Source organism: Phragmites australis, chromosome 12 (assembly GCF_958298935.1).
Source record: "Phragmites australis chromosome 12, lpPhrAust1.1, whole genome shotgun sequence".
Taxonomy (NCBI): Eukaryota; Viridiplantae; Streptophyta; class Magnoliopsida; order Poales; family Poaceae; genus Phragmites; species Phragmites australis.
This window is the reverse complement of record NC_084932.1, coordinates 2,235,750-2,262,159: the sequence shown is the minus strand read 5'-3', so window position 1 is coordinate 2,262,159 and position 26,410 is coordinate 2,235,750. Positions and strand designations below refer to the sequence as shown.

General features: G+C 40.1%; 2 protein-coding genes across 2 annotated transcripts; one reads left to right on the top strand and one right to left on the bottom strand.

Annotated features, from left to right (window-relative positions):
- Nucleotides 1-633: 633 nt before the first annotated feature.
- On the bottom strand, nucleotides 634-1,859 carry LOC133886868 (transcription repressor OFP8-like). The gene has a single exon (XM_062326762.1). The coding sequence runs from the start codon at nucleotides 1,704-1,706 to the stop codon at nucleotides 1,020-1,022; it is 687 nt and encodes a 228-aa protein (XP_062182746.1). The 5' UTR covers nucleotides 1,707-1,859; the 3' UTR covers nucleotides 634-1,019.
- An 18,785-nt stretch (nucleotides 1,860-20,644) lies between these two features.
- On the top strand, nucleotides 20,645-25,034 carry LOC133886867 (enoyl-[acyl-carrier-protein] reductase [NADH] 1, chloroplastic). Its single transcript, XM_062326761.1, has 13 exons — nucleotides 20,645-20,799; nucleotides 21,372-21,632; nucleotides 22,524-22,633; nucleotides 22,717-22,772; nucleotides 22,868-22,952; nucleotides 23,032-23,079; nucleotides 23,236-23,310; nucleotides 23,414-23,525; nucleotides 23,829-23,880; nucleotides 23,984-24,035; nucleotides 24,131-24,188; nucleotides 24,486-24,584; nucleotides 24,699-25,034. The coding sequence occupies exons 2-13, from the start codon at nucleotides 21,392-21,394 to the stop codon at nucleotides 24,827-24,829; spliced, it is 1,119 nt and encodes a 372-aa protein (XP_062182745.1). The 5' UTR covers nucleotides 20,645-20,799; nucleotides 21,372-21,391; the 3' UTR covers nucleotides 24,830-25,034.
- Nucleotides 25,035-26,410: the final 1,376 nt, after the last annotated feature.

Below are 26,410 nucleotides of genomic sequence, written 5' to 3'. Positions count from 1 at the left end.
GCTCAAAGCCTCAAACACGGCGAGACATCTGGTATATACAGATCCCATGAGAATCTCAGCAGAAATGTCCGTTGCAAACAAAACAGAGGAGCCACAAGCAAGCAGAGGAGCAGTGGACGCAGAGGAGCGCACACAATCACTGAAATGAAATGGCAGGGTAATTTGTGCATGCAGTACTCGATCTAGTACTACTTGCATTGCATTCGTACTAGTTTTTTTAAAAACGAATCAGTAAGAGATCTACCAATTATATATAATAATAAGAGAGAGAAAAATCCGACGGGCTACCGAAACAAGGCCAGAAGGCTGACCAAAAGCAAGACAAAGACTGTCACGCACTGTGATTAAAACCTCGCGATAATGTATTAGTGAAGTCAAGTACCTAAATAACACGTAATCACACATTTCAACTACGCAACAAGTTCCGTCAAAGAAAAGGGAACCCTCATGTAGCTTCCACACACTGCAGCTAGTCTCATTGACTAGAATTATTATTAGCAAATCAAGTCTAGAGTTTTCTACCCGTCATGCATCTTCTTCTATTAGACAAGTAGTTCTCCTGCCGGTTCTTTCAAGAAAAGATGTCTAGTTTTTGTTTTAATTCTTTTTGGAAGCCCAAATGAAGTACGTCTAGTTGTGAACACATACATAACATACTCGTACGAACAAGTCACAGCACTGATCAATCATACACACATACATACGTGTACAGATTACAGCTACAGCTTGGTCACAAGCTCATACTGCCATGCATCTCTATGGACATTCATGCAAAACCAAAGGGCACACACAAACACGTACACAGTGACTTCTAAGTTCTTACTGAAAATTAAGCCCACAAACACTAGGAAGCCATGAAACGATCGACGAAGAAACCAACAACTAACGAAGTAATCAACTACTGAAATATAATCAAGAAACTCGTAATCTTACTACTAAATCTTTTTATGATGCGCCTTTCGTGATTAATTCAGTTGTAATTGTAGCCTCAATTTCTAGCTCCTTGGAGATCCTAGCTATCACCACCCGGTGACACCAGGAGGCGGCTGGGGAGCAGTCGGCGAGGAGACGATCTGGACGCAGACCTCGGCGAAGGCGGTGAGGATGGCGGCGTGGTGGCGCGGCGCGTTGAGGGCGAGGAGGCGGCGGAGAATGCAGCGGAGGCCGTCCCAGTCGCACAGCCCCATCTCCACCACCATCTGCACCATGCTCTCCCGGAAGTCGGCGCGCGGGTCCGACGACTCCTTCTCCACCGCCACCCCAACGCCCTCCGCCGCCGCCTCCGTCTTCTCGCACCTCTTCATCTTGGTCTTCTTGCTCAGCTCCTTCTTGGCCGCCGCCGGAGTAGGCGGCACCGCCTTGGTCACCTTGTTGAGTGGGGGCTCTTGCTTGGCAGCTCCGTAGGCGTGCGTGGAGTAGTAGTCGGAGGAGTAGGCCGACGAGTAGCCGGTGCTGTGGGTGGCGGCCGAGGAGGACGAGAAGGAGGCGGTGGAGGTGGAGGAGTACTCCACGCCGCCGCTCCTCGGCGCCGGCTTACCCAGCTGGCAGGGCTTGAGGAAGGACGGCAGTCTGAGCAGTCTTGGCCGGCGCGGACGGCACCCGCACCCGGCGTCGACGACCGGCACGTGGCGGCGCCGCCCCACCGGGAACTGCATCCCGCCTCCGCCTCCGCCTCCGCCGCCTCCCCTGCGCACTCTGGCTGACATCTCGCTTGCCGGTTAGCGTTGCGAAGATGGTGATCGCTTGCACGTTGCTGTGTATGGTAGTAATCGCTTGCACGTTGCACGGTGCGTGGATTTGCAAGTCGCTGTGGCTCAGTGGCTGCCTGTCTTGCACGCAAGCGTGTGTATGTGAATTGTGATGGTGACGAGGCAAGAGGTGCTGTGGTTTATACTTATATAAGGGTATCCTTTGCATAGCTTTAGCTAAAAGAATTCGGAGTATGATATTTATATCTTTAAAATTTTATGGAATTAGAACTAAGGATACATTGAAGATATTTAAATGAATCATCTTATTTATAATCTGAATTGAAAATAGATACTTAAACCGTTTTATATTAACTTATAATACCAAATCTAATGTAAAGTTGAGAGCTGGAGCCCTATCAAATATGGTCTAATATTTCTTCCATCTCAGGATGTTTATTCATGATCTCGTGAAATTCCATTTTAAAATATTTATCCATCGAGGAAATCAACAATATACTTATTGCAATGTTTGCACCCCCATATCCCTAATTAAATGCTTTAAAAGAGTGAAAGCAGTTGTATCATGTTGGAGGCACTACTACAAAAGCTATTTTTTAGAGGCACCTAAATTTCATTTTTACAGACGGTTTATACGACAAATCGCCTAAGTACTCGGCTACGGCTCTATGCGGATGTGAACCGCCTGTGAAAATAGCTCCATTTTTCTAAACGGTTCACATAAGGAACCACCTTAGAAAATATCTATTTCACAAGCGGTTCCTTATGTGAACCGTCTGTAGAAATATAGCTATTTTCACAGGCGGTTTACATAACAAACCGCATGTAGAAACTAATTTTCACAGACAATTCATATTAGAAACCGCTTGTGAAAATATCTTCACAAATAGTGCCTGTCCGTGGGGAGCTCGATTCAGATCGAGCTCACTATTATTCGAACAATACAGCTCAAGAGGTGGCCGCGAAATTTGAAAACAAAGGGGGAATGTTTTATTTTTGAATTCCTTGAAGGAGACATCTAAGGTAAGAGTATCTTATCTCTGGGTAGCATCTTTTTGAAGTATAGTTTTAGATTTATGGCTTATTTAGGGTTTGAATATGTTCTAGAGTGCTCAGGGTTCTAGCCATTTAAATCCTTAAATTAGCTAAAATTTGTGACAATATTGATTATATTGTGTAGATTCACATGATTCTAGCATTATATTTCAAAAATGTAGTTTCAATTTAATGTTTTTTAAGTCTCTAGGAGGTTTTATCATGAATGGAGATTTTTTTACATCTAGATCTAGATCTAGATGTAAAGAGAGAGAGAGTAATGAATCCACATTATTTTGAGCCATAAATTTGCGCTAATATAGATTCAATTGTGTAGACATATAATAATCATAACATACCCAATTTTTTCTATATTTTTTAAGAAATCTTTTTTTTAATTATGATTTTATTATTAATTATTTATTTATGTATCTAATTTGTGGTTGAAGTTAAAGATGGACAGAGCATAGATGTACGATACGCCAAGATATGGAGAAATATACATCAAAGGACTTTTGGCTTTTATTGAAACTGCTGAGAGGACGCTTTGACTAAAAAAATAAAGAAAATATATTGTCCATGTTCTAACTGCAAGAACCAGAAATTATGGTTCAAATCAAGTATAATCAAATCACACTTTGATCTTGAGAGGACTTTCGGCAGGTTTTTGACCTCATAGGTGAATTGGCTAGCCATCCGAGGTTTTGTGAGTGGGAGATGAAAGAATAGTTGTGTTGAATATTTAGCTTGTGATGTAAATTGACTTGTGATGTAAACATATTATACTTGTGAATATTATTGTATTTGTGTTAAATATTCGACTTGTGTTTATTCAAATGTTGTTGAAATTTGAAATGTTAAAATCTGTCTTGAAAATGTGTTGAACTTTGGAGGGAATAAAATATATGCTTATTATTAATTTTAAATGAAATACATATCACAAACGGGTCCTTATGTCACCCATCTGTAAAAATCTATCTATCTATAGGTGGACGCTAAAGTGTGTTGTCTATGAAAATATATTTTCACAAGCGGTTCACTTAAGTAACAGCCTGTTGTATTGATTTTTCACAGACAGTTACTTAAGATAACCGTCTGTGAAAATCTATTTTCGCAGACAGTCTATTTTGCGTATGTGAAAATCATTCATTTTCACAGGTCTTCGATCATAGACTATTGTGCTAAACGACTGTGAAAACCGACTACAAATCGTTCTGAAAATAGTTCCTGTAATAATGATGGTCATTTTTCATTGATATTTTTTTATTTAATACTTCTCTGGTTAGCATATAGTGGACTATGGATAAATATTATGGAACGGAGGAAGTATTTGATTTGACTTGGACTGGATTAAGACGGTGAGGTTAATTAAGGGATTGGTGGGGTTTAGTTGGGCCACGTGGGGAGGCTCGTGTCGGGCTCATCATTCCTCACCCTGCCAATTGTTTGACTTTGACGGTCCTCTAGCTATTGTTTGCTCTTGGTAATGCTTACAAGTTACTAGAGCCTAGCGAGCACAAGGTGCAGAGAAAAGTGGATGTGGATAAATACTACACATCTGGTTAATTTTTAGGGACAGGAATAACCTCATTTGAGGTTTTTCCAAAAGAAATTAATCTTCTTAGTCCTCAAGGAACGGAAGCAATATTATCACACTGGACATGCATGCGTTTCCTCATGTTGTAATGCATAGATTAGTGTAGCAGTACTTCTATCTCATGTTTGTGCTTGTGCATGTTTATAAGTTTGTAGTGAACTAGTGATTGCGTTACACGCAGACGCCTGGTGATGATCACCATACCAGCTTACCGGGCTTCAGAAATGCATTTTTTTTATATAGGAGGATTTTTTTTTCCTCTTAATTTGAGTACAACATCTAAATATGTGTTAAATTCAGACGTACCACACATACACATGCGCATACTCAAACACACATCCAGGTCTACATCTACACATAGAAATAAAGAATACGCCATTTGTAGAGATTGACGTTATGGCTTCACACAAGCAAGCGAGGCTGGTATAACATTCGTCGACATCCAACGTGAAACCTGCGTGGGATGGGCTGCACAACAGCAGCTCTTATCACCGCGCTGCAAGCGATTTTGCTTATATAGGAGGATTCAGAAACGCGTGTTCGATCGGCATGTATGCCTGTCTGCAATTTTGGTGAATGCTTGACAAAATATTTTTCCTTGTAAATTAGCCAGGATATATAATATCATGTGACACACATTGGGAACTTGAACGACTTAACATCAATGATAAATTGATAAGGCCGCAAATAAACTATATAAAGTAGGCAGTAGCCAAGGGAGTATATATTAGACGCGAGCTCACCGCTCTCATAGACGAATCTGCACATCTGATCTGACGCACGATAATCGTTACTCCAAGGCGACGTACAGTGTTTGTTTGATTTTTTCCTCATGCCCCTTAACTTTTAGATGTTTGAAATTTAGGAGAAGTGTGTTAATATATGTGAACGTGTAATGACCACCATGATTAGGGTTTTGAGGTTGGGAACGATGACTTTTCGACGGGGATTTATATACTACCAGACCTAGATGAAGGTCGGCAGTGACAGGATGACCTAGTGAAGGAGGCGGACACGGGGGCAGAACAGCAAGATGGCGAGGGTGCCATCGGCCATAGATAGCGGAGGGTGACGGAATGGGCGGTGCTAAGATGGGGTGAGCAGAGACGGCCTGACAAAGGCATCGATGGATCTGATAGTAGGAAGGCGAAAGGTAGGGATGAGCACGAAAAGGGTAGAAGGGTGACGAAGTGAGAGGAGACACAAGAGAATGGGAGGTTAAAGAAGAGAGTGACACCGTCAGATACCAATCGAATAGCTGAGTACATCATTTGAAAAAAAAAAAATAACAGACGTCTCAGGTATAGGCTAGGCCTTGTTTCCTTGTATGGATTAATACAGGGAGCTAGTAATGTAGTGCTGCTAATTCAATTCATTTACCTACGTGCTTATATTACGTGCATGCATCTACACGTACGTACGTGGCAACGATAGAGATCAGTTGAGGCAGCGACAGCGATGAGCAAATATACTACAGGGTCGTTGAGGTGCACACACGTCACGTACGGCCCCGAAACCCGCAAGGCAAGGATCTATTGGTACGCACACACGTACACGGATCGGAGAGGTATGCAACAAACTTATTTCTTGCAAGCCGTGCATGTCAATGGAATGCAAGAGAGCCTGCACCCGTACGTCGTTGCAATGTTTATACGCAAAGCTAGTTTAATACTCCTTTGACCACTCTTTTCAATTAGACTATATTTGTAAAATCTAATAAGGTTAGTACGAGATTATAGAAGGATTGACAAAACAAATCTATCCATATAATTTTTATATTTCTAAACTAAATATCTTAAAGAGTATCAATAGTCAAAGTTTCACAACGTTAACTAAATTTTATCTAAAATATCAAGTATTTATGACTAAATTAAGTAGTAATTCGGTCGGACCCAGATTGAGGTCATTATTGAAATTACGGCATGTAGGTTGGGGCAGTTAGTTCATTAGTAGTTAGGCTATTTCCAGCAGAGGAAGTAAATTTGTAGATTCGGGTGCTACAGTATTTTTGCGAGGGACTGTTCACGTGCTGTAGCAACTCAAGCAGAATCGATATCCATTGCTACAGTACAGTGGAGAGAAAATGGGCCTGCGAATCTGCGGAGCTACTGTAGAACACGTAACACTGTAGCAGTACTTTAGCATCACTGTTTACAGAGACTGCCAGTGGGCTCGGAGACAGAAAACAGCATCTGTTACTGCAGCTGTACTGTAGCTGTACTGTTTACAGAGGCTGACAGCGGGATCGGAGAGAGAAAAAGAGGGGTAGAAGGTAGAAAATAGAGTAGCTGCTGGAAATGAAAAAAATAAGGAATGCTGTAATAGTAATAAGGGATACTGTAATAATGTTTTTGAGAATAAAAATTTGAGATAGCTGTTAGAGATAGCCTTAATTACTACCTCTGTATTAAAATAGATGATATTTTAAAGTTAGGTGTAAGTATTAATGTGATAAATAATATGAGCATCTTACTATATTTTAATACTATTTATTACGTAAAAAATAAGATTTGTAGGAGAAGGATTTGAGAATATAAGATTGAAAAACTTAAGCTACAGTATATCATAATCATAGAACGATATGTATTCTGAATATTATAAAAAATATTAAAACATTATCTATTTTAAGACGAATGGAGTAATATACTGATCCTGTAACTACTCAAAAGTTACTGCACATACGTACGGACTTCAATTCGTAGTCGACGATGACAGGTAAAGATGTTAAGTCGTTCTTACGAAACGTATGGCACGAGTATAAACTTATCGATTGGCAATACGTACGCACGTACGTTTGGACTGGCCTGCCTGCAATCTGCCTTTGATCGATGGTGATGTCGTCAATCGATAGCGCCCGGCTGCCTGTCGTTTGTCATTCTAATCTCATTAGTGGATTAAAAAACTATATATAGTTAGGTCCGTAAAATATTAAAATCTCCAGAAAATAATAACAAAACAACGCACGGTAGGTGCTGAAGATGACGCCAAACTGTATCTACTACTCGTATAGAACTATATACCTGTAGTAATAGTGGAGTACTGATATATATAATGAATGAATGAATGATTGATTGATAGATTAAATCAACAAGTATAAAAAAAAGCACTTGCGTAACTACTGAGCGATCGAACTATACAACAGTAGCTCTGCCTCTGCACGTAGGTCTACCCGACTCGGATCGGAACTCGAGCTCTTAACGCCACTCTTGCTAGTTTCTTTTGTATGAATTAAACGTCCACGTAGAACAACAGATGATGTGGAAGGATAGTTAAGCAAGAGATAATGTGCTAGTTTTTTCAAGGAAAAGACAAGCTAGCCATAATATCTAAGAGCTACAAACCAACATACATACATATATATATATATATATATATATATATATATATATATATATATATATATATATATATATATATATATATATATATTTAACAATTGGTCATTAGAAATCACATAGATATTACACATAGCCACTACTCTCTCGTCTCAAAAGAGAAAACTTTTTAGCATTGAGCATAAGTATTAAGGTGAAAAATAAAATGATAATCTTATCTTGTTAATATTATTATTTATATGAAATGTGATTTGCATTAGAAATGAAATTACTTAATGGAAATGTAAAATTGAAAAATTTGTGCTAAAGTTATCATATAATTATAGAACGCTATATATTTGGAACATTATAGAAGATGCTAAAATATTATTTATTTTGAGATGAAGAGAGTATTCATTATGGTATTTTTCTACACACTAATTTCTGCACTATCTAACCTCTAGTAAATAAAAGAAGAGTACATTCGGCCATGCTGAGAATTATACTCCCTCCATTTCGTAATATTTGTCTATAATCTCGAGAGTATATGTGTCAAATTGTTTGTCTATTGTGGTAACCAAGGATGCTTTATGGTCTATTTTTCTGTTATGCTCTTGACTGCATGCATTCATTTACTCGAACGTTGGTGAGTTATTTACTCCCACCTTTGCATTGATTAGGGGTAGTATGGTCATCTCTATGCATTTTTTTCACTCGATTTTAGTATTCTTTGGTTTGTACATAATGGTGGGTGTGAATAAACATTACGAAACGAAGAAAATAGTAAATTCCATCGGGCTCAGATCCGAGCTAGGGGTGGAATCGAATTCGACCTCCTCGGATTCCACACCGGGACAATCAATCTCAGCTTGCTCCTACTCCTAGCCTTACGAGCTTCGGTGCTAGACTGCTAGCTTGGTCCCAGGTGACAGCCCAACATTTTAAAAATATATATAGCTAAAATTACTTAATGGTCGAGGTACTTTACACATTTAGATAACCGGGACCTAAGATGAAAACGTAACAAATAGTTCCCAATCCAATTGATATAGAAATAGATACGGTACGGTAAGCCTTTCTAAAAGTTGATATAAATACAGATATAGATATGAATAGTTTCATATATATGAATATATATATATATATATATATGAATATAAGTGTGGTATTAAAAAACAACAATGGACACGGATTATACGATTTTTAGATCAGATTATCTACGTTTTACTAGGTCCATTGCTTTTTATCCAAACCAATACTATATATAAAATAGAGTATGTATTATATGAATAATGCTATAAGCTAATGCCTACTATATTAGTCTAATTTGATGAATTTTATAGTATTTTTATATACTAGTGTGCATGTTTTTTTGCGTGCGTGGAAGAAATAAAAATAACTCTCGATTTTTTTTCCTTGTAACCGAACACTGTGATATACATATCTTGTTTCATATCTACTTATCTAAGAAGCTAGATCCGCTTAGATTCTTTTAGGATTTCAACGCTTCCTTAAAAAAATAATGGTGATTGGTAACAACACTCTAAGTGAGATTTTGATTATTCATATGAATATGCATACTCAAAAAGTTCATCCCAATAAAGATGATAAATGGCCTCGGAATAGAGATAAAACCCACGTAATCTTAACCCTAGTCGTGATTGTCATCACGCTATCGGTTGCATGTACAGCCCGTGTGCGCTAGTAAATCCAACTATTTTAGTCTGTTTTTTATCCGATTAACTCCGAAACAATTCGTATTTAAATTTGTATCTGCAATATCCGCTCCCGACTCTAAATTCAACAGAAGTTGATGCAGATAGGGTAAAAACATTATCCATCCAAATCCAATCTATTTTCATCCTATCAGAGCTAATTAGGCTTTAAAATAGTGAACTACGGTAGTAAGGAAAAGCTCATGAAAGTAAGAATGATCTGTTGAGTCATAATACAATACGTAATTATTAAATTTTAATAATTATTGATATCAACAACTATCAGATATGATGTACAGTTAAGTTTTTGCAAAAAAATTAGGTATATATTTATACACCCGTGTCTCAAGTTGTGCCCTTCCATGTTGGTCCATCAGACTCCGATCCCGTTGCATACAAACACGTGTTTCCGTGTATGATTATTTTTGTGTAACATCGGCATTGGCAAAAGCACAGTCATTGCAAAATCTACAAGATCCCATCTCGCCGGAACTTGTCTGTAATGCGGAGTACGTTTGATCAGTAGAGTATCCACTGGTACACACTGCACATGCATACACTGATCACTGACGCACGGTACAGGATGTGCAAGATACCAGCTCGTACGTGCGAGATGGCAGAGTATCCACTGTTGGGTATTCACACGTCAGCAAGGGGAGGTCCTGGACCAGCAGTCAAAACGTCAGTCGGTGGGGCCTCTCCGGCTGCAGTGCTCCTGACTGTTGCATCCATCATCAGATTCAGATTCAGCAGCAGAGCAGCAGGGTTCTGCATCACCATCATCATCGCCGGAGCAGAGCAGCGGGGCCACAAGTACCAGCAACTGGGCCAAGCGCCGGCCCAGGCCCATCCGTCCTTCCAACTGAGCCTCTTGTGTATGGGCATAAGTGGTTACTTAATAGGTAGGTAGCTGACGTGATGTATACGGTTGTGAAAAAGCTAAAATCTAAAATTAGATAATATATGTGATCCTATTTTTTAAAATAGGTAATATATCATCGTATTTATAATTTTAGCATCCGTATTCGTCACCTTATTTACTGAAAATTGACTTTTGGTACACCGTGCGTCGAAAAAACAAGGATCCGACGAATATGACATATTCGGCACCTCATATACTAAAAATTAGATGTGTTCGACACATGAGGCGCTGAATATGGGCTACAATATCGTATTCGATACCTCGTGTGCCGAATATGGCCTATACCGACTGCGGACACTTTGATGTTGTTATTTTATGCCGGAAACCTTATGTGCCGGTACAGACAATATTTAGTACCTCATATGCCAAATACATATGATTTTTGGTATATGATGTGTCGAATATGGGGTACACTGTCATATTCGGCACCTCGTGTGCCGAATACACATGGTTTTTTTAATATATAGTGTTAAATATTGGCTACAGTGTCATATTTGGTACTTCGTGTGTCGAATATGGTCAGACCTGCATTTTTTCGACGTCCGATGTACCGAAAGTCAGTTTTCGGTAAGTGAGGTCCCAATACGGATGCTAAAATTATAAATACGATAGTATATTATCTATTTCGATAAATACGGTTGTATATGCTTTCTAGTTTTGAATTTTAGTATCGTCAAAATGGTTGTGCTTATCTGACTGATTTGGAGGGACAGTCTATGGTTGCACGTTACACATTACTTATACTAGCAACAGTAGGAATGTAAGTGAGTACCATGAGTAATTTTATGTCACTATTTAATTAATTTTTTAATTTAATTAGATGGGAACGAATCTCTAATTTATTTTTTAGTTTTAGATCGATACAATTAAAAAAATACAAAACCTACATCCCTCCTGCTACGAGCGTGATCCTTTTTAAAGAAAAAAGTTCATTTGACCCATTGAGCTCTTCTACAAGTTCGAATTTCCATCTAAACTTGAAAACCAGACATGAAATATCCCTAAAGTATCAAAGCCGTTTAAATTACCTCCCTCAGTCCATTGAAAGGCGGTTTTCGTCCTAGTTGGCACTGACATGGACCGGTTTTGATGACATGGCAACAATCATAGAAAAAAAATTCACAAAACCAGCCATTAGAAATAGTGGGACCCATATGTCATTCTAGGTCCCAGTGACATGGCAACAATCATAGAAAAAAATTCACAAAACCAGCCATTAGAAATAGTGGGACCCATATGTCATTCTCGGTCCCTTTCTTCTTCCTCCCCTCCTGCGTCCAAGGATGATCCAGGTGAGCTTGCCAGCCTCCTGCGTCCATTTACACGGCCAAGCAAGGTCACATTCATTCACCATGACTCCGCGCGCCATGAATGAGACCGCCGAGGAAATTTCATGTCGTCTGTGAAGCAGCATTTGCTGCCGTTGGGCATTTACCAGCTTAGCAGATGGCTCCTGCTGCTAAGCATTCATCAGTTTGACGAACTGATGAATGCCGTGCCACAGTGGCGATAGCGCAGTAACAATTCCCATTCAAACCGAGCAGTGCACTCACCTGAGGTAAAAATCATCATCTCTTTCGTCGAAATTTCTCCGAGCCTAGCTAGTACAGCCAGGTGCGTTACCAGCTCTGTTCCATTCTTGGTTTCTCCACTGCAAGTGTTGAACCAGGAATTAATTCCAAGGAAAATGAACACATTGTACAGCTGTCTAGATTACCAGGACCAGAACTCATGGTGTTCCTCTTTAATTTCCAAGAATCTGTCAGGCTAATCACAGAAGCACAGGTCCAGAATTCTTTGTTTTTTTAGGAGGACTGGTGCAGAAATCCTTTTCTTTTTCCTGATAGGACTGGTGCAGAAACCAACAGCTACAGGAGCTACTTACTACTAGACCAAGAGTTTCAGAAAAAAAAAAGTTATTAATAATTTTTTGAACAATGAAGTATAACTTACTATAACATGAAAAGAAAACACAGTATTTTGCAACAGTTGGACGCATCAAATTATTGTCCACAACGGTAGTTGAGGGATGAAGGGTTGTCAGTCACCTGCAAGCATTGAAGTAGCAGGAAATGAGGACCCTGAAGACGCTGAACAAAGTTTGCATCAGCCTCCTCCTCCTGGCAGGTTCATAATTCGAACGGCAGAGCCAGGCAGGGATGGCAGAAATTTTGGACAAATTTTACATCCACATCTGCAAAATCTGAACCCCCGCTTTCTCCTCCACCTCTATTGTACTGTATCTTTCGCTCTCTCATAAGTAGATTTCATGCCCTCCTTTTTAGCTGCAACATTGACATGGAGGCACACATGAGTCTATGGCTCATGGGCTTTGATCAGTAAACGCCGTCCTTTCGGGCTCAGGTATGCCCGGGCTGGAAGGCAGCTCTTGCAGCGCTTGGCATGAGAAAGCTTTGTCCGGATACAGCAGGGGATCGGTGCGTACGCAGTACAAGATTTATTTCCCATTGAACAATTGATGAAAAGAAACCGTAGAACTCTAAGTTACCAGAAGCAGTCGACCGAGTTACCGTGTCTATGCACAGTAAAGTATTGAGAAGCCGTTTCCAACTGCATGGCATTATATACCTATACGATATGATGTGATTGGTTGTCCGTATAGATAGATGATGGTTCGGTGAATACGTATAATCTTAAGGAGATGTGTTTTTAGTTATCTATCTGTACTGTTTTAGTCTGGCTCGGTGGATTCAAATGTACGCTCACAGTTTAGCCTGACGAATGTAGGTGGATCTACTTGTCAGTGCCATAAAATTATTTTTATATAAGTAACCAATCACAGTGTCAATTTTTACATCCTCTCATATAGCCTCACATTCAACCAACCAAATAGAAACTCAGCTTAGTCTATCCAAACAGATATAATCAATCATTCTTTTCAACAAATATGATTTCGCTCAGTCTACTTTCTCTCAATCTTCAAATGTACGCTCGCGGTCTAGCCTGACGAATCTCAGGGAGATGTGTTTTTAGTTATCCGTTTGCACTGTTTTAGTCTGGCTCGGTGGATTCAAATGTACGCTCGCGGTCTAGCCTGACGAATGTAGGTGGATCTACTTGTCAGTACCATAAAATTATTTTCATACAAATAATCAATCACAGTGTTAATTTTTCTATCCTCTCATATAGCCTCGCATTCAAACAACCAAATAAAAACTCAGATCAGTCTGTTCAAATAGATATAATCAATCATTCTTTTCAACAAATATGATTTCACTTAGTCTACTTTCTATCAATCTGCAAACCATAATCTATGCGGTCCATATGAGCAAAACAATAGCAACAACCACACCCATACTACACCGTGCCACATGATGACCTTCTGAATCTGTGTGTTGGTCTATCTAAGCGCCCGTTTGGTATGATCTAAATTCTTTTTGAAACATTTGGGTCCTAGATTTTTTTTAAAAAAAACCCATTTGATAGGATTTAGATTCTTCGGGTAACATTTCAGTTCCGTATTTTCTATGGAAAATGGAGTACCAGCTTCAGCTTCATTCCTTCTTCTTTTTTCTTTTACTGCAAAGAAGAAATTAAGAAACTTCTGTGCATCGGTCCTCAAGGCCTCAAATGCTAGGAAAAATGCCAACAATTCCGTGGGCCTGATTCTCAGTGAGAGCAGAAAACGTGCCGTAACTCTGATGAATCTGCAGACAGACGCTTGCGCGTATCTCTCGGAGAATGTTCAGCGGTTTGCTCGCTGCAGGGGGTGCAGGGGAATAAACATCGAGCTCGATCTGCTCTGCACGCATGATGCGAGCTGTGTATGTCTATGTCTTGGCAAACAACAATCATGCCAGGCTCAGGGCAACGGACGAAAGGATCAGCTCCATGACAACCATGATTTGGACATGCATGCATGTATTTTTGAATATATCAGGGAGCTGGAATGTATACCCATGTGAATATACCCATCTAATCCATTCGAGTTCAGAATTACCTCTGACTTGCAATTTCACTTCAATTATCCAAAACTCCAATTTCAATCCCTAAACATATAATTTGAACAAACATCAACCAATTCATATAATTGAAACCCTATCTTGCAAAATTGGGTGCTTTGCTTGAAAGAAACAGGATAATTAAGATAGAATTACAAATTTAGAAGGAAGAATCGGTTGAGGTTACTAGGTTACTGTGCCTTACGCGATGCACGGGTGAAGACTGAAGAGACCACGAGCTGACAGGCGGCCGTGCCGCGGCGGCCGGCTTCGGCGGGGGCCTTGGCCGCGGCCAGCCGTTCTCCGGGCTCCGGTGATCGGCGTCGGTGGGCAGCGAGCTACCGAGCAGGAGAGCGATGCGACTCGGCGGGCAGTCAGCAGAAAGGCAACACGCATAAAAAATAGGACATCGACGGATGCATACAACACAGGAGATTGGCGCTGATTGATTTTTTATTTATATATTTTTTATTTCCAAAATTTGCAAATGCGTGTGTTTTGAAAATTTGCACATCTACGTATCTGTCGCAAGTTGGATGAACAATATGGATCACCTGACACGAGGTGAGTCTGGTCAGGTAGCTGACCAGATTTTTAAAGACAACATACTTTAATGGTCGGGTATCCCAGGGGCCACGTGAACCTATCGTATGTTGGACAAGCGGCATACGTATATATCTGTAAGAAAATTTTTCTTATTTACCATTGAAAGTTACTTGTTTCCTAGTTCTGCTATCGGAAAATGCCAACTTCTACATCTGCCATTGTCCGAGTAACTTCAGCTGCCACTCCCGTCAGGTTGCCGTTCTGGAGCTGTTAAAGGGCCACGGAAAAGTCATATTTACCACCGTGTCTGAGTCCTACAGCCGAAAACCTTCTGGCGCCAAATGTTCCCGCCACTGAGTAGGCAATAATATTATCTTGAAGTATTCTATTATCTTGTATGAAGTGAAGAATTTACCCAAATTAGGAATGAATGAAAACAACTTTTGAAAGTGCAAAGGCCTTCGTACATGATCATAAACATCCGTACAGAAACATGACTGCATAGTGCACAAATATCCATACAGATCCATAGTGCATAAAACATCCATCTTACAATTTCGTAGTTCCAAAAGCAGTAAAAGCAACAATATTACATCAAGTTCATCATGATTCTATCACTGCAAAATTAGCCTCTTGCTTCAAATATGCATGGTTGGACTACCTGGTGAATCAGATGTCTTCCTTTTCTTTGAAGTTGCTAGTGGAGGTGTCTCTTCACCTAGAGCCGGCAGTGGGATGATAATTGATAATGCGTCTGGCTTGTAGGATCTTTTGCTGGACAAAGGGCCACACTACTTTCAGTTGGAACTGGAACAATTGCATGGATATCGACCTTTTCCCTTCTTGGCCTTTTCATAGGTTTAGGCTTGCAAGAATGTGATGTTTGTGATGCTGAAAAAATGAGGAAAAATCTTTAGTTATGATGTACTCTTTAGTTATTTGTCTTGCTTCAAGTGCTGCTTTAATGTCCTCTGGATCCCCTTCCTTGCATGTGTGCCAATGATGATCATACTGGTCACATACTGGTCACTGGTGGCTTCTTCCTCCATTTTTGTATTTTCCCTTGTCAGTGCATCCCTTATACTTGTTCACCCTTCTTCTTCCAGCTGTGCTTCTCGGCAAAGGGGGGTGCATGAAGAAGCCATGGTCACTTTTGGGCCACTTGAAGCTGTCTACAATGCAGGAATAAGACCTTCCTAAGCTGCCATATATTTATCAATAGAGAAGTAGTTGTCCACATAGTTCTCCTCGTTGACACCTCTCATAGAAGTGATGAATGTCATGGCATGCAGGCATGGCTTTCCTTAAACCTACCACTCTCTGCAAGTGCATGTTCTTTTCTTCAAGTCCACCACATGTGGTGTTCCCTAACAAATCACCTCTGTTGAGTTGTCTCTCCATTTCTTATAATACTATACCTGAGGTTATGGCTCTTAGCTTTTAATTCATCTACAATGTGTGGCAGCATGGTTCCCTTCATCTTCTTTCCAATCCTTCTCCTATGGCCATGTTTCATCATAAGCTTCTGCCTAAGTATATCTATGAATTCTAGCAAATGTGATGCCTTGTACTCCTTCACCCACTTGTTGAATGATTCTGCCAGGTTGTTGGTCACATAGTCCACTTTACACAATGTTGAGAACTTGCCTCTTGACCATTGCCTGTTGTGCCACTTCTGTAGGTAGTTAAAGGCTTCTGGTTTAGATGCCCAGATAACTTCCATATGCCCATCAAATTCTTGTGTCTATGAATAAGCTTCTGGCCATATGTGTTCCTCAAAGACAGGTCCATGATATTTCTTCTTGAAGTTCTAGATCAAATGCCACATACATTCTCTGTGTTCAGGACAAGGAAAATCTGCTTCAACACTATGACACACTCCTTTACTAGCATCTATGCAGATTGCCAAACCTTTGGGTTGCCCAATTGCATCTCTGAGCCTTTGCATAAACCACTCCCAATTTTCATTACTCTATGAGTCCATCACTCCCCATATCACTGGATGCATCCAATTATATCCATCAACTGCAACTACAACTACTAGCTGACCCCTGAATTTTTCTGTAAGAAATGTACTATCTACAGCCAAATATGATCTGCACCCCTTCAAAAAGCCATCAATACATGGTTTCAGACAGAAAAATAGCCTTCTAAACCTAATCCTCTCTCTAATAGTACGATGATCAATAATGAAATGACTACCAGGGCTCTTCTTCTCATTCTCAGCCTTCATGCTCCATAGCCTATCAAAACTTTCCTCCCACTTCCTATACAGTGCTTTGAGGGCAAGCTCCTTACCTTGATACACACTTTTGTAGTTAACTTTTATAGTGTAATTATCTTTTAATCTTCTCGGCAGCTCCTTGGCACCAAGTGTTGCATCTTCTCTAAGCCAGTCCATCACCCTGTCACATATCCACTTACTTGTGGCTGCCTTTACTTTCTCAAGTCGAGTTGTACTAGAACAAGAATGCTCTACATGGTTCTTCTTGACCTGCAACTACAAATATAAAAGATTAGTACACATAACAAAAATTTATCAATAAAAGATGAAATGTCATACATAAACTACCTCAATTGTCACATTGTCTTGCATTGTTGAAGCATGAATTCTCCACTTGCATCCTTTAGCAGCACAATAGCCTCTGAACCTCCCTGGATCAATTTTCTCAGTATTATATTGGAACTCATGTTTAATTGCATGTTGAGACAAAACCAACTTAAACTCTTCAATTGATGAGTAAACTAATCCTACTGTTATAGGTGGGTCATCCTTATCATAATCTACTTAAGATATGCCATCAGGAATATCATCCTTGCCAACCCAGTCTAGATCATTCTCTTCATCAATCACATCATCACCATTAGTGATGTCATTCTCATGATCATAGTTAGAGTCAGAGTTCACACTAGTGCCAACTGCATCAACTTCAGGCTCAACATCTAAATATATGCCTTCTTCAACGATTCCAACATGTTCATATTCCTTAAATAGATTTTATAATATTGTATCTTTAGGGTGGTCAGCTAGCTGCACATCTGTAGCCACATATGGCTTTGCAACAGAGCTGATGCATGCTGTGTCATTACTGGGTTTGCTAAGAGCTACCACAGATGGGATGGAAATAATGGGGATGCAAGGAACAATGTCGGTACCAGCATTATTGTCATACATTATTATTGTCACTTCAATAACCTTGCTACCACTACACTTGTTGAACATTGAGACCATGTCCTGGTCACTGCAGAGAGCAGCCAAGGCATTGTTCTCAGGATCAAGGTATTGAAGTAAAACACTCTCATTTTGTGACCACGAGTATTTCACAGGCAAATCTTCCATAAAATCTTTATAGTTTATTGTGTCTGAGTCAACTACCATATCGCATCTATAGCAGTCAATATCTATTCTACTTCCTCTAGACCGTAACACAATTTTCATGTCTAGCATATAAGAAGATTTCGGGTCCATCCTGTGGAGGAACACAACCTAACAAATTTAGCCTACGGAGAGGAGTCGAGATCTAGGTTTCCATTGTACTGCATCACTCAAATTGCGAACCATATCAAAAGTTTTTTGAGGACGTAACCTTCAGGTAGCCAATTAGGAACTTTAGTTGGCTCTGCATCATCCGCCATTGCTGCTGCTCTTCGTCTCCTTGCCTCTGCACGTCACCCCAAGCGTGACTGGAGATATCTTGATGAGATTTGGGGCGGCTCGGGCTAGGGCTAGTGATGTTGCTGGGGCCTCCCTCGATCTTGACCCGATGCAGGCCCCGTGCTTCCTCCTGGAACCGGACTGGCATGGCAGGAGGAGGCCCTCTCTCACGCCGCCACCTCGACGCCTCCGGGAGGAAGAGAAGAGGGGTGCTAATGAGTGGGACTGCCTTCTGTAAAGGGGTACGGCTGCCATTTTTGCAAATAACTAACAGGTCAACGAACAAAAACGATCCACGCTCGTAACGGACCTGACGAGAGTGGCATATTTGGGCTAAAGTTACTCGGACAATGGCAGATGTAGAAGGGGTGTTTCGCTTTTTTGCCACCAATGATCTCTGGTTGGCATTCTATTGTCATCCTGGTTTATATTTATAGACTCAGAGCGGTTTGCATATCATCCTCAGTAGCAAATATCATTTTTTGAGAGTGACAACTGAGCAATTATCCCGATGTAGAAGTTGTCATTTTTCGATTGAACAACAGGAAACGAGTAATTTCCAGTGGTAAATAAGAAATTTACTTTTTTCAGAACTGATGAACGTATTTATAATTTTTGGTAATAAAAAATATATAAATAAAATTTTCCTTTTTTAGAAGAAATAAAAGTTTCCTTGGCAGATTGGCTAACGCATGGGCCAAGGGCCTATAGGCTCTGCCGCTCGGGCTTGGCTCGGCCTGTTGGCGCTGGACCTGGGCGCTCGCGCAGTGGCTAGCTGTAGGCCTACTGTTGGCTGGAGCCTTTGCGGGTGCATGGATAGGGCAAAGGAGGGCCTTTTTTTTGTTTGTAAATTTTTATATTTAAAAAATTACAAAACTATGCGGTGGTTTCAAAATTTTCAAAACTAGTCTCCTCCTTTTCGTTTAGTAGGTAAGAAGTAAAATATTGTCCACTGAACATGTGGGAAGTTAAAAAATTGCTTTTTCATTGGACGATTTTTCTTCTCACACAATTAGAGGGTTAGATGACGTCCTCGGCTGTCACAGAGGCAAACTAATTTTCTGTTCATTGGAGAGATCACTCGCCACTTCCCGCCCATCGGAAGGGCAAGAGGTAGGTAACTATTGCGCGCCAACCACCTGCCACCCTAATAAAAGGTGCAAACGCGCCCGATGGAGGCATCACTCGGCCATCCGTTCCTACTCAGTTCATAAAAAAAGAGAGGAGGGATTGGTGGAGAAGGTAAAAAGAAAAATAAAAGAAAAGGAGAGGAAAGGAAGAAAAAGAGAAAAGAAAAGGAGAGGACCTTTAGTGGAGCAACATTGCTTTGTACAATAAAATTTATCTGTTTTTATTTCTTATTTTAAAGATCATAGTGTTGTCTAATTTTTTTAAATAAAGCTAGAGCATAGCACCTTTTATACCATACATTTTTAGAATTTTTACAACTACTTTATTATATTTTAATAGAGCTATATCTAAAATGCTCAAATAGGTCGTGCCTACTGAGCCGACCCGATGCATGACACTGTAGTCATGGTCTAGGCATGGCACGACCCGAGCTAAGACATGTCGGGTCGGCACAACACGAGGTCACGGGTCGTGCTTAGGCTAAGCGCGCGGCACGATGTGCCAGCACAGCACGGCTCGGATGAGCCAGGCCGGCATGGGCACGGCACGGCTAGGCACGATCCAACCTAGCACGCATGGGTCCAGCTATTTTCTATTATATATATGTGTATATATTTAAACTTTGTAGCTATTTTTATCTATTTTCTATATTTTATCTTATGTTTATCTATTTTCTATATATTTTTTAATTTTTAATTATTTTTTATTTTATCGAGCCGACTGTGCCGACGGGTAACCCGTGTGCCGTTGAACCGCCCATGATACTTTGCCTGTCGGACCGATCGTGTCACCGAACTGCAATCGTGCCTGAATCGATTCAGTCTGGCACGGCTTGTCGACCACCGTACTGTGGATTGAGAGGAGGTACGTAAACCGACATGGTATAGTTCGTTACGGTAGCCGAACCGTTAAAACCGTGCCGAGCCATATCTGTATCGAGCCAACCAAATAGCCCACTTGACCATCTGTTTTAACTTTTGAGTGCAGGTGGTGGGGAACCTTGCTAAAGCCCAACCCAAGTCTAGCTACAGCCCATCAGGCAAGCCAGCAGCCACCACTGGCACTCGCAGCAGGGTCCTCGTTTTCTCAGCTCCTCCAAACCCTCCCCTCCTCGGTCTCATCGAAAAACCCCTCCTTTATTTCTGCTCCCTCTTCTTCTCCGCTCCGGAGCAGCACGCGCGTCGCACTCTCAGATCCTCCCGCATTCCACGAGGTGAGCTAAGTCGCAGCGCTCCTGGCACTCCCGTTTCTTGTTCCCGATCCGCACCGACTTGATGGTATAGGGCCCTTCTGTTGTTTGGATGTGAACCTTGGGGCAAACTGTTGTGATGTGTCTGTTTATTTTTCTCCGTAACGAGGTACGAGCTGAATCAATCAGCATCAAATCTTTCGGGGGCCAGAATTAGAGGTATCTGTTTCGTTGGATGTGTGATCTGGTCTTTTCCTGGATAAGTTCAGGGGGACGTGAATTTCGAATCGTGCTTATGTGTGGGGAGGATCTAAGCTTTAAAACCTCTGTCTGTTTTAGATTTTGGCTCGTTTGTTAGCATAGTAGATTTATCTTTTAGAAATGGTTGGTTCTTTGGTTCAAAATGCGGAAAGGAAGTCTGTACTGAGCTATGGAGATTAGGTTTGTTTTGTTGCGTTTAACTGAGCCTGAGCTGATGGGTGTTGCTTGTTCATTTGGTTGTAGTAAAATTCGGACGCTCAATTTTATGTTCCCCGCATCATTCTTGACGATGGATCCTCCTTTGTAATATGCGGTGTGGCTGTTCTGACTGACAGGCTAGCCAGTAGGACAGACTATGAGTGCTTCAGCAGCTGCTGGTATGGAGATGATTGCTGCACGCCCCTGCATCTCAATCTCACAAGGAATGCTCACCTCGAGGGCAGCGGTTTCTCGGGCGCTCAGTACTACCACTGGCTTTGCAAGCTGTCCCAAGATATGCTGCTCCAGGCCTCTTAGTTCTAAGCGCAGTGGTGGTGTTGTCGTAAGAGCGATGTCAGGAGAACTTGGCTCGCAAGGGCTGCCCATTGATCTTAGAGGTAACTCAATTCACCTGGTTGTCACTCAAAATGCAACAAAGTTTACTATACATATTTTTGTTGTATATGCTTGTATGTTTTGGGTTTTGATATATTGACATTGAGACTTAATGGAAGGCTACTGTTCAATTCTTAGTTGAATGTCCTCAGAACTGTTGAATAGTTTTCTGACACAGCCAGACTTCTGTGCACCGCTCTGATAGTCTGATTATTTGATTAACATTCCATCCATACAATTTTTCGTATGCAATTAATAACATGATGCTGATGGCAGTATTTCATGCTTTTGGTTGGACTATTAAATTGACACCAAATATCAGTAAGCACATAAATCATATGGAATGGGATGTATTTATTTTGGAGTTAGGTGACTTTTTCATCTATTTGTTAAATCTGAACCTTCTATCAAATTTTGTATACTGTGATCCATGGCAACGTGTAGTGGTCGCTGATCTGATTTCCTGGACATTGTAATGCTGATGAGAATATAATTTTAAATCATTAGTGTGGCCATTCTTTGACGATGTTGTAAGCGGTAAGTCACTTACAAAATCATTCAAATTATGCTTCCAAAAAGCAAGATATGACTAATATATGTGATCAATGATATCTCCTTGCATGTCCAGAAAAATATTCACCTTAGCAGTTTTGTAAGTTGCTTGCTCACCAAAATGGTCAAGAGTAAATGCTTCTTAACCTGATATGAAGATCAACTGTCAATTTACTAGAAATTGCATAGTAACCTCATTTCATGTAATTTATTTTGTTTTTGCCATGTGGCCTTTAATTGGAAGGAAGAAAACATGATGTATTTTATAGAAAGTAGTCTGATCTGTGGCAGGAACCCTACTCAATGACCGAAAAATTTCTTATCTTGGTCTATTCTTTCAGGTAAAAGGGCATTTATTGCTGGAGTTGCTGATGATAATGGCTATGGCTGGGCAATTGCAAAGGCTCTTGCTGCAGCCGGTGCTGAAATTCTCGTTGGTACATGGGTGCCTGTATGTTGCTTGTACTCTTCAGATTTCTTGTATTGGAGGCCTTTGCTGATCAATTATCTCATGGAGTTTTCTTCCCATGACAGGCACTTAACATATTTGAGACAAGCTTGAGACGTGGAAAGTTTGACGAATCAAGGAAGTCTGTATTATAGTTCTATACTCGTTTCAGCATACAAACAGTCTTGTTCTCAACATACTACTAGTTATCTGATGTCCGACTTACTTCTGGTACAGGCTGCCTGATGGATCTCTTATGGATATTGTTAAAGTCTATCCACTTGATGCCGTCTATGATTCTCTTGAGGATGTTCCTGAAGATGTAATGTTCTTATTTATGATATATTCCCTTATTTAATTTCTAGTATGGCTTTATGATTGACATGATTTCATCATTTTAGGTCAAATCAAACAAAAGATATGCTGGATCGTCAAATTGGACTGTTAAGGTGTGTAGATGCAAACCATTTCTCTTCATATGGCTACCTAGGTTCTATATGTGTTAGAAAACAACATTATGCACAACGCAGCTCCTGCAATGGGACACTGTTTTATGAAACCTTTTGAGTTTGGCTAATAAATATTCATCTCTTGTAATTTGACAGGAAGTTGCTGAATCTGTGAAGAATGATTTTGGCAGCATCGACATACTTGTGCATTCTCTTGCTAATGGTCCTGAGGTACAATCTCTCTCTCTCTCTCTCTCTCTCTCTCTCTCTCTCTCTCTCTCTCAATATTTATGTGACGCGTTCACTGAAAGATCGCCTACCTTTACATTTGAAGGTAACAAAACCTTTGTTGGAGACATCAAGAAGAGGATACCTTGCTGCAATTTCAGCATCCAGTTACTCTTTTGTTTCTTTGCTTCAGCACTTCCTTCCTATAATGAATCCAGGTAGTGCATATCTCGTCACTACTATGCTGTCACTTCTACAGTTATCGTCCACTAAGATTAATCCTGCTGCTTCTGCACGTTATCTATTTGTTATTATGTTCGGTCAGTGATTATAGTAGTGCTGTTGCTTAACAATCTGTAATGTATCTCACGTGAATGAAACTTTTAGTGAACATCAGTTCTGAAAATTTATTTTCACTTTTCTTGAGCTTTCTTCAGAGTCCGTAATAGAAAAATGTGTTCTGACACACAACGTTCTACCCTTTTTGTCGACACGGATTCATGAGTTTCAATATTTTCCAGGTGGTGCTAGCATCTCTCTAACATACATTGCATCTGAAAGGGCAATTCCTGGGTAAATGTTCTTTTGAGAGTTATAAGAAGCTATATCATTAGTAATTACTTTCTTATTAGTAATTACTTTCTTGTGCTTATTTTGATTACTATTTTTCTCATAGATATGGTGGTGGCATGAGCTCAGCTAAAGCAGCTCTTGAGAGTGATACGCGAGTATGTTCTTCCAGAAGATAATGCATATTTTTGTACTAAAATTCTCTATGTTCTCATGATTTACGCTTTTACACCTGTTTCCCAAATTCATCTAGGTACTTGCTTTTGAAGCTGGAAGAAAGGGCAAAATCAGAGTTAACACCATATCAGCAGGTATGTTTATTCGAAAGGAAAACGGTCTAAGTAACCGAATCGTCTCAGAAGAAAGTTAGCAGTATAAATTTGTGTATTGGAAGTTCATTGTCCAGATTGTTTGTTGAATGGCACTGTCAAATAAATTCATTATTGTTTACCAATTAAACTTTTCGGGATGTGTCAAGACGTTTGTGCCTGTCATAGTCGTGCTAATTTACTTCGTGACGCATGATACATTATTTCCCTAAGCATTACATATGATCTTTTGAATGTTTTCAAATTTGCTTCATTGTACTTTGTTGGACATATATGTAGGGCCCTTGGGGAGCCGAGCTGCCAAGGCAATTGGATTTATCGAGAAGATGATAGAGTACTCATATGTTAATGCACCATTGCAGAAGGAACTGTTGGCAGGTCAAATTGCCTTCTTTCTCTATGACTTGCTGTCACCTCCTCTTGTTTTATGTGGAAGTTGGTGCACCATTTTTGTTCAAATGTTCTCTAACAAAAATACTGCATGTTGAACAGATGAAGTGGGGAACACAGCTGCATTCCTGGTGTCTCCATTGGCTTCTGCTATCACTGGCTCAACTGTTTACGTTGACAATGGACTTAATACGATGGGGCTTGCAGTTGACAGCCCTACAATAACATCATAGATGTGGTTCTGGTAGATTTATAGATTTTCCTGCCTCATTGCGGCATGAGTCATGATTCTTGAATAAAGAACCTAGTTAATGTAAGAGCTAAGGGCAGGAAAAGAAAATGAAGAAACTGGCCTTTTGCAGCCTTCGCTGTTGGAGACCATCTTATCCATTTGGTTCTCAATATTAGAGTAATTTCTATACTGGGGTGCTTGATTAATGCTACCATGTGATTTGAAATGATACCAAGCTGTATAACCCCTTTGGCCCATTTCTGATGTTGTATCTTCTGCAAAATGTCCTTTAAAAAAACAAATTCTGTGGTGCTAGCTCTTCAAGGCTAGGATTTGTTTCATTACTAGACTAGAGTTTAATAGTCCAATTCTCTAGGCTGAACACAGAACATAGGGGATGAGTTCATCTGGAACACTTTAACATCGTTATGTAGCTAGGCCTTCCGATCTGACCTATGCAAAAATGTATGAGATTGTTCACTTGGCAACAGAAAAAACGAGGGAAAACCTGAAGGAAACTGGAAAAGTTGTGTAACTAGCAACTATGTAGGTTTTTCACACGTGATTGGTTAAAAAAATTATAGAAAAATAATAATTAAAAAACAAAAGGCTGAGGATGTATTTTTATAGGTAGAGGAAAATAATGGTGTATTAATTTTTTAATGTTGATAATATGTATTAATTAGAAGTTTTTAAATTGATTGAATGTTTTCAAACAATTAAGAGAGGTCGACGAGAGAACCAATTTTGATTGTAGATCGATCATGTGGAATCGATTATGTAAAATGTATGATAGATATTATTTAGTTTTATTATAACTCATCCCTCACTGTCCTCTAAAAGAACTGTTAGCACCCCTATCGACCTCTCAGGGGGACGGTTAGCCTAGCTTTATTATAAAAAATAATAAATATCTTAGAAGTTATCTAAGATAAAATTAATAAAAATCCTAGAAAATATTAAAGTAAATATAGAATAAATACATGTAAGTGAAATGAAAAAACACACTAAATATTAGATAGAATATGTACATGAGATGAGTACATAGAATTTGAATATTACTAATAGCATATAGGCTACATCTAAGATACATACACAACATAGGCAATAGATTAAAAATGATATAACCACCTTGAATTCAATAAGTATAACATTTAGTAGCATAAATATTACGGACGAAATGACCCTCGAAGCTGTCTGTGCCTTATCTCCCGTTACATCCAATGGTAATCATATTTTGGGGATTTTAGTCTACGTGGTGCCTATATATACGGAAAATAATCAAAGTTAGGATCCCAGTCATATGCCCCGTTGTCAGATAATTTGCAACGGTGTGGAGTTCTGTGAGGAGTAAGCATGAAGTCATCATCGTCGGAACCAACCCCTTCGGTTGTGACGGAAGTGGTAGAAGCATGTCCTCTTGTGGTTGTTGTCGAACGACCACCTCTTTCATTGCGGCTTGAACCACCACCTCTTTCACAAAAGTGTGAAGGTCTCGACTGACCACCTCCACGTCTTCAGTTATGTCTGGGTAGCCAGCCGTCACCGAAGAGTAGATGCAGCCTAAAAAAGTTCTCGATGG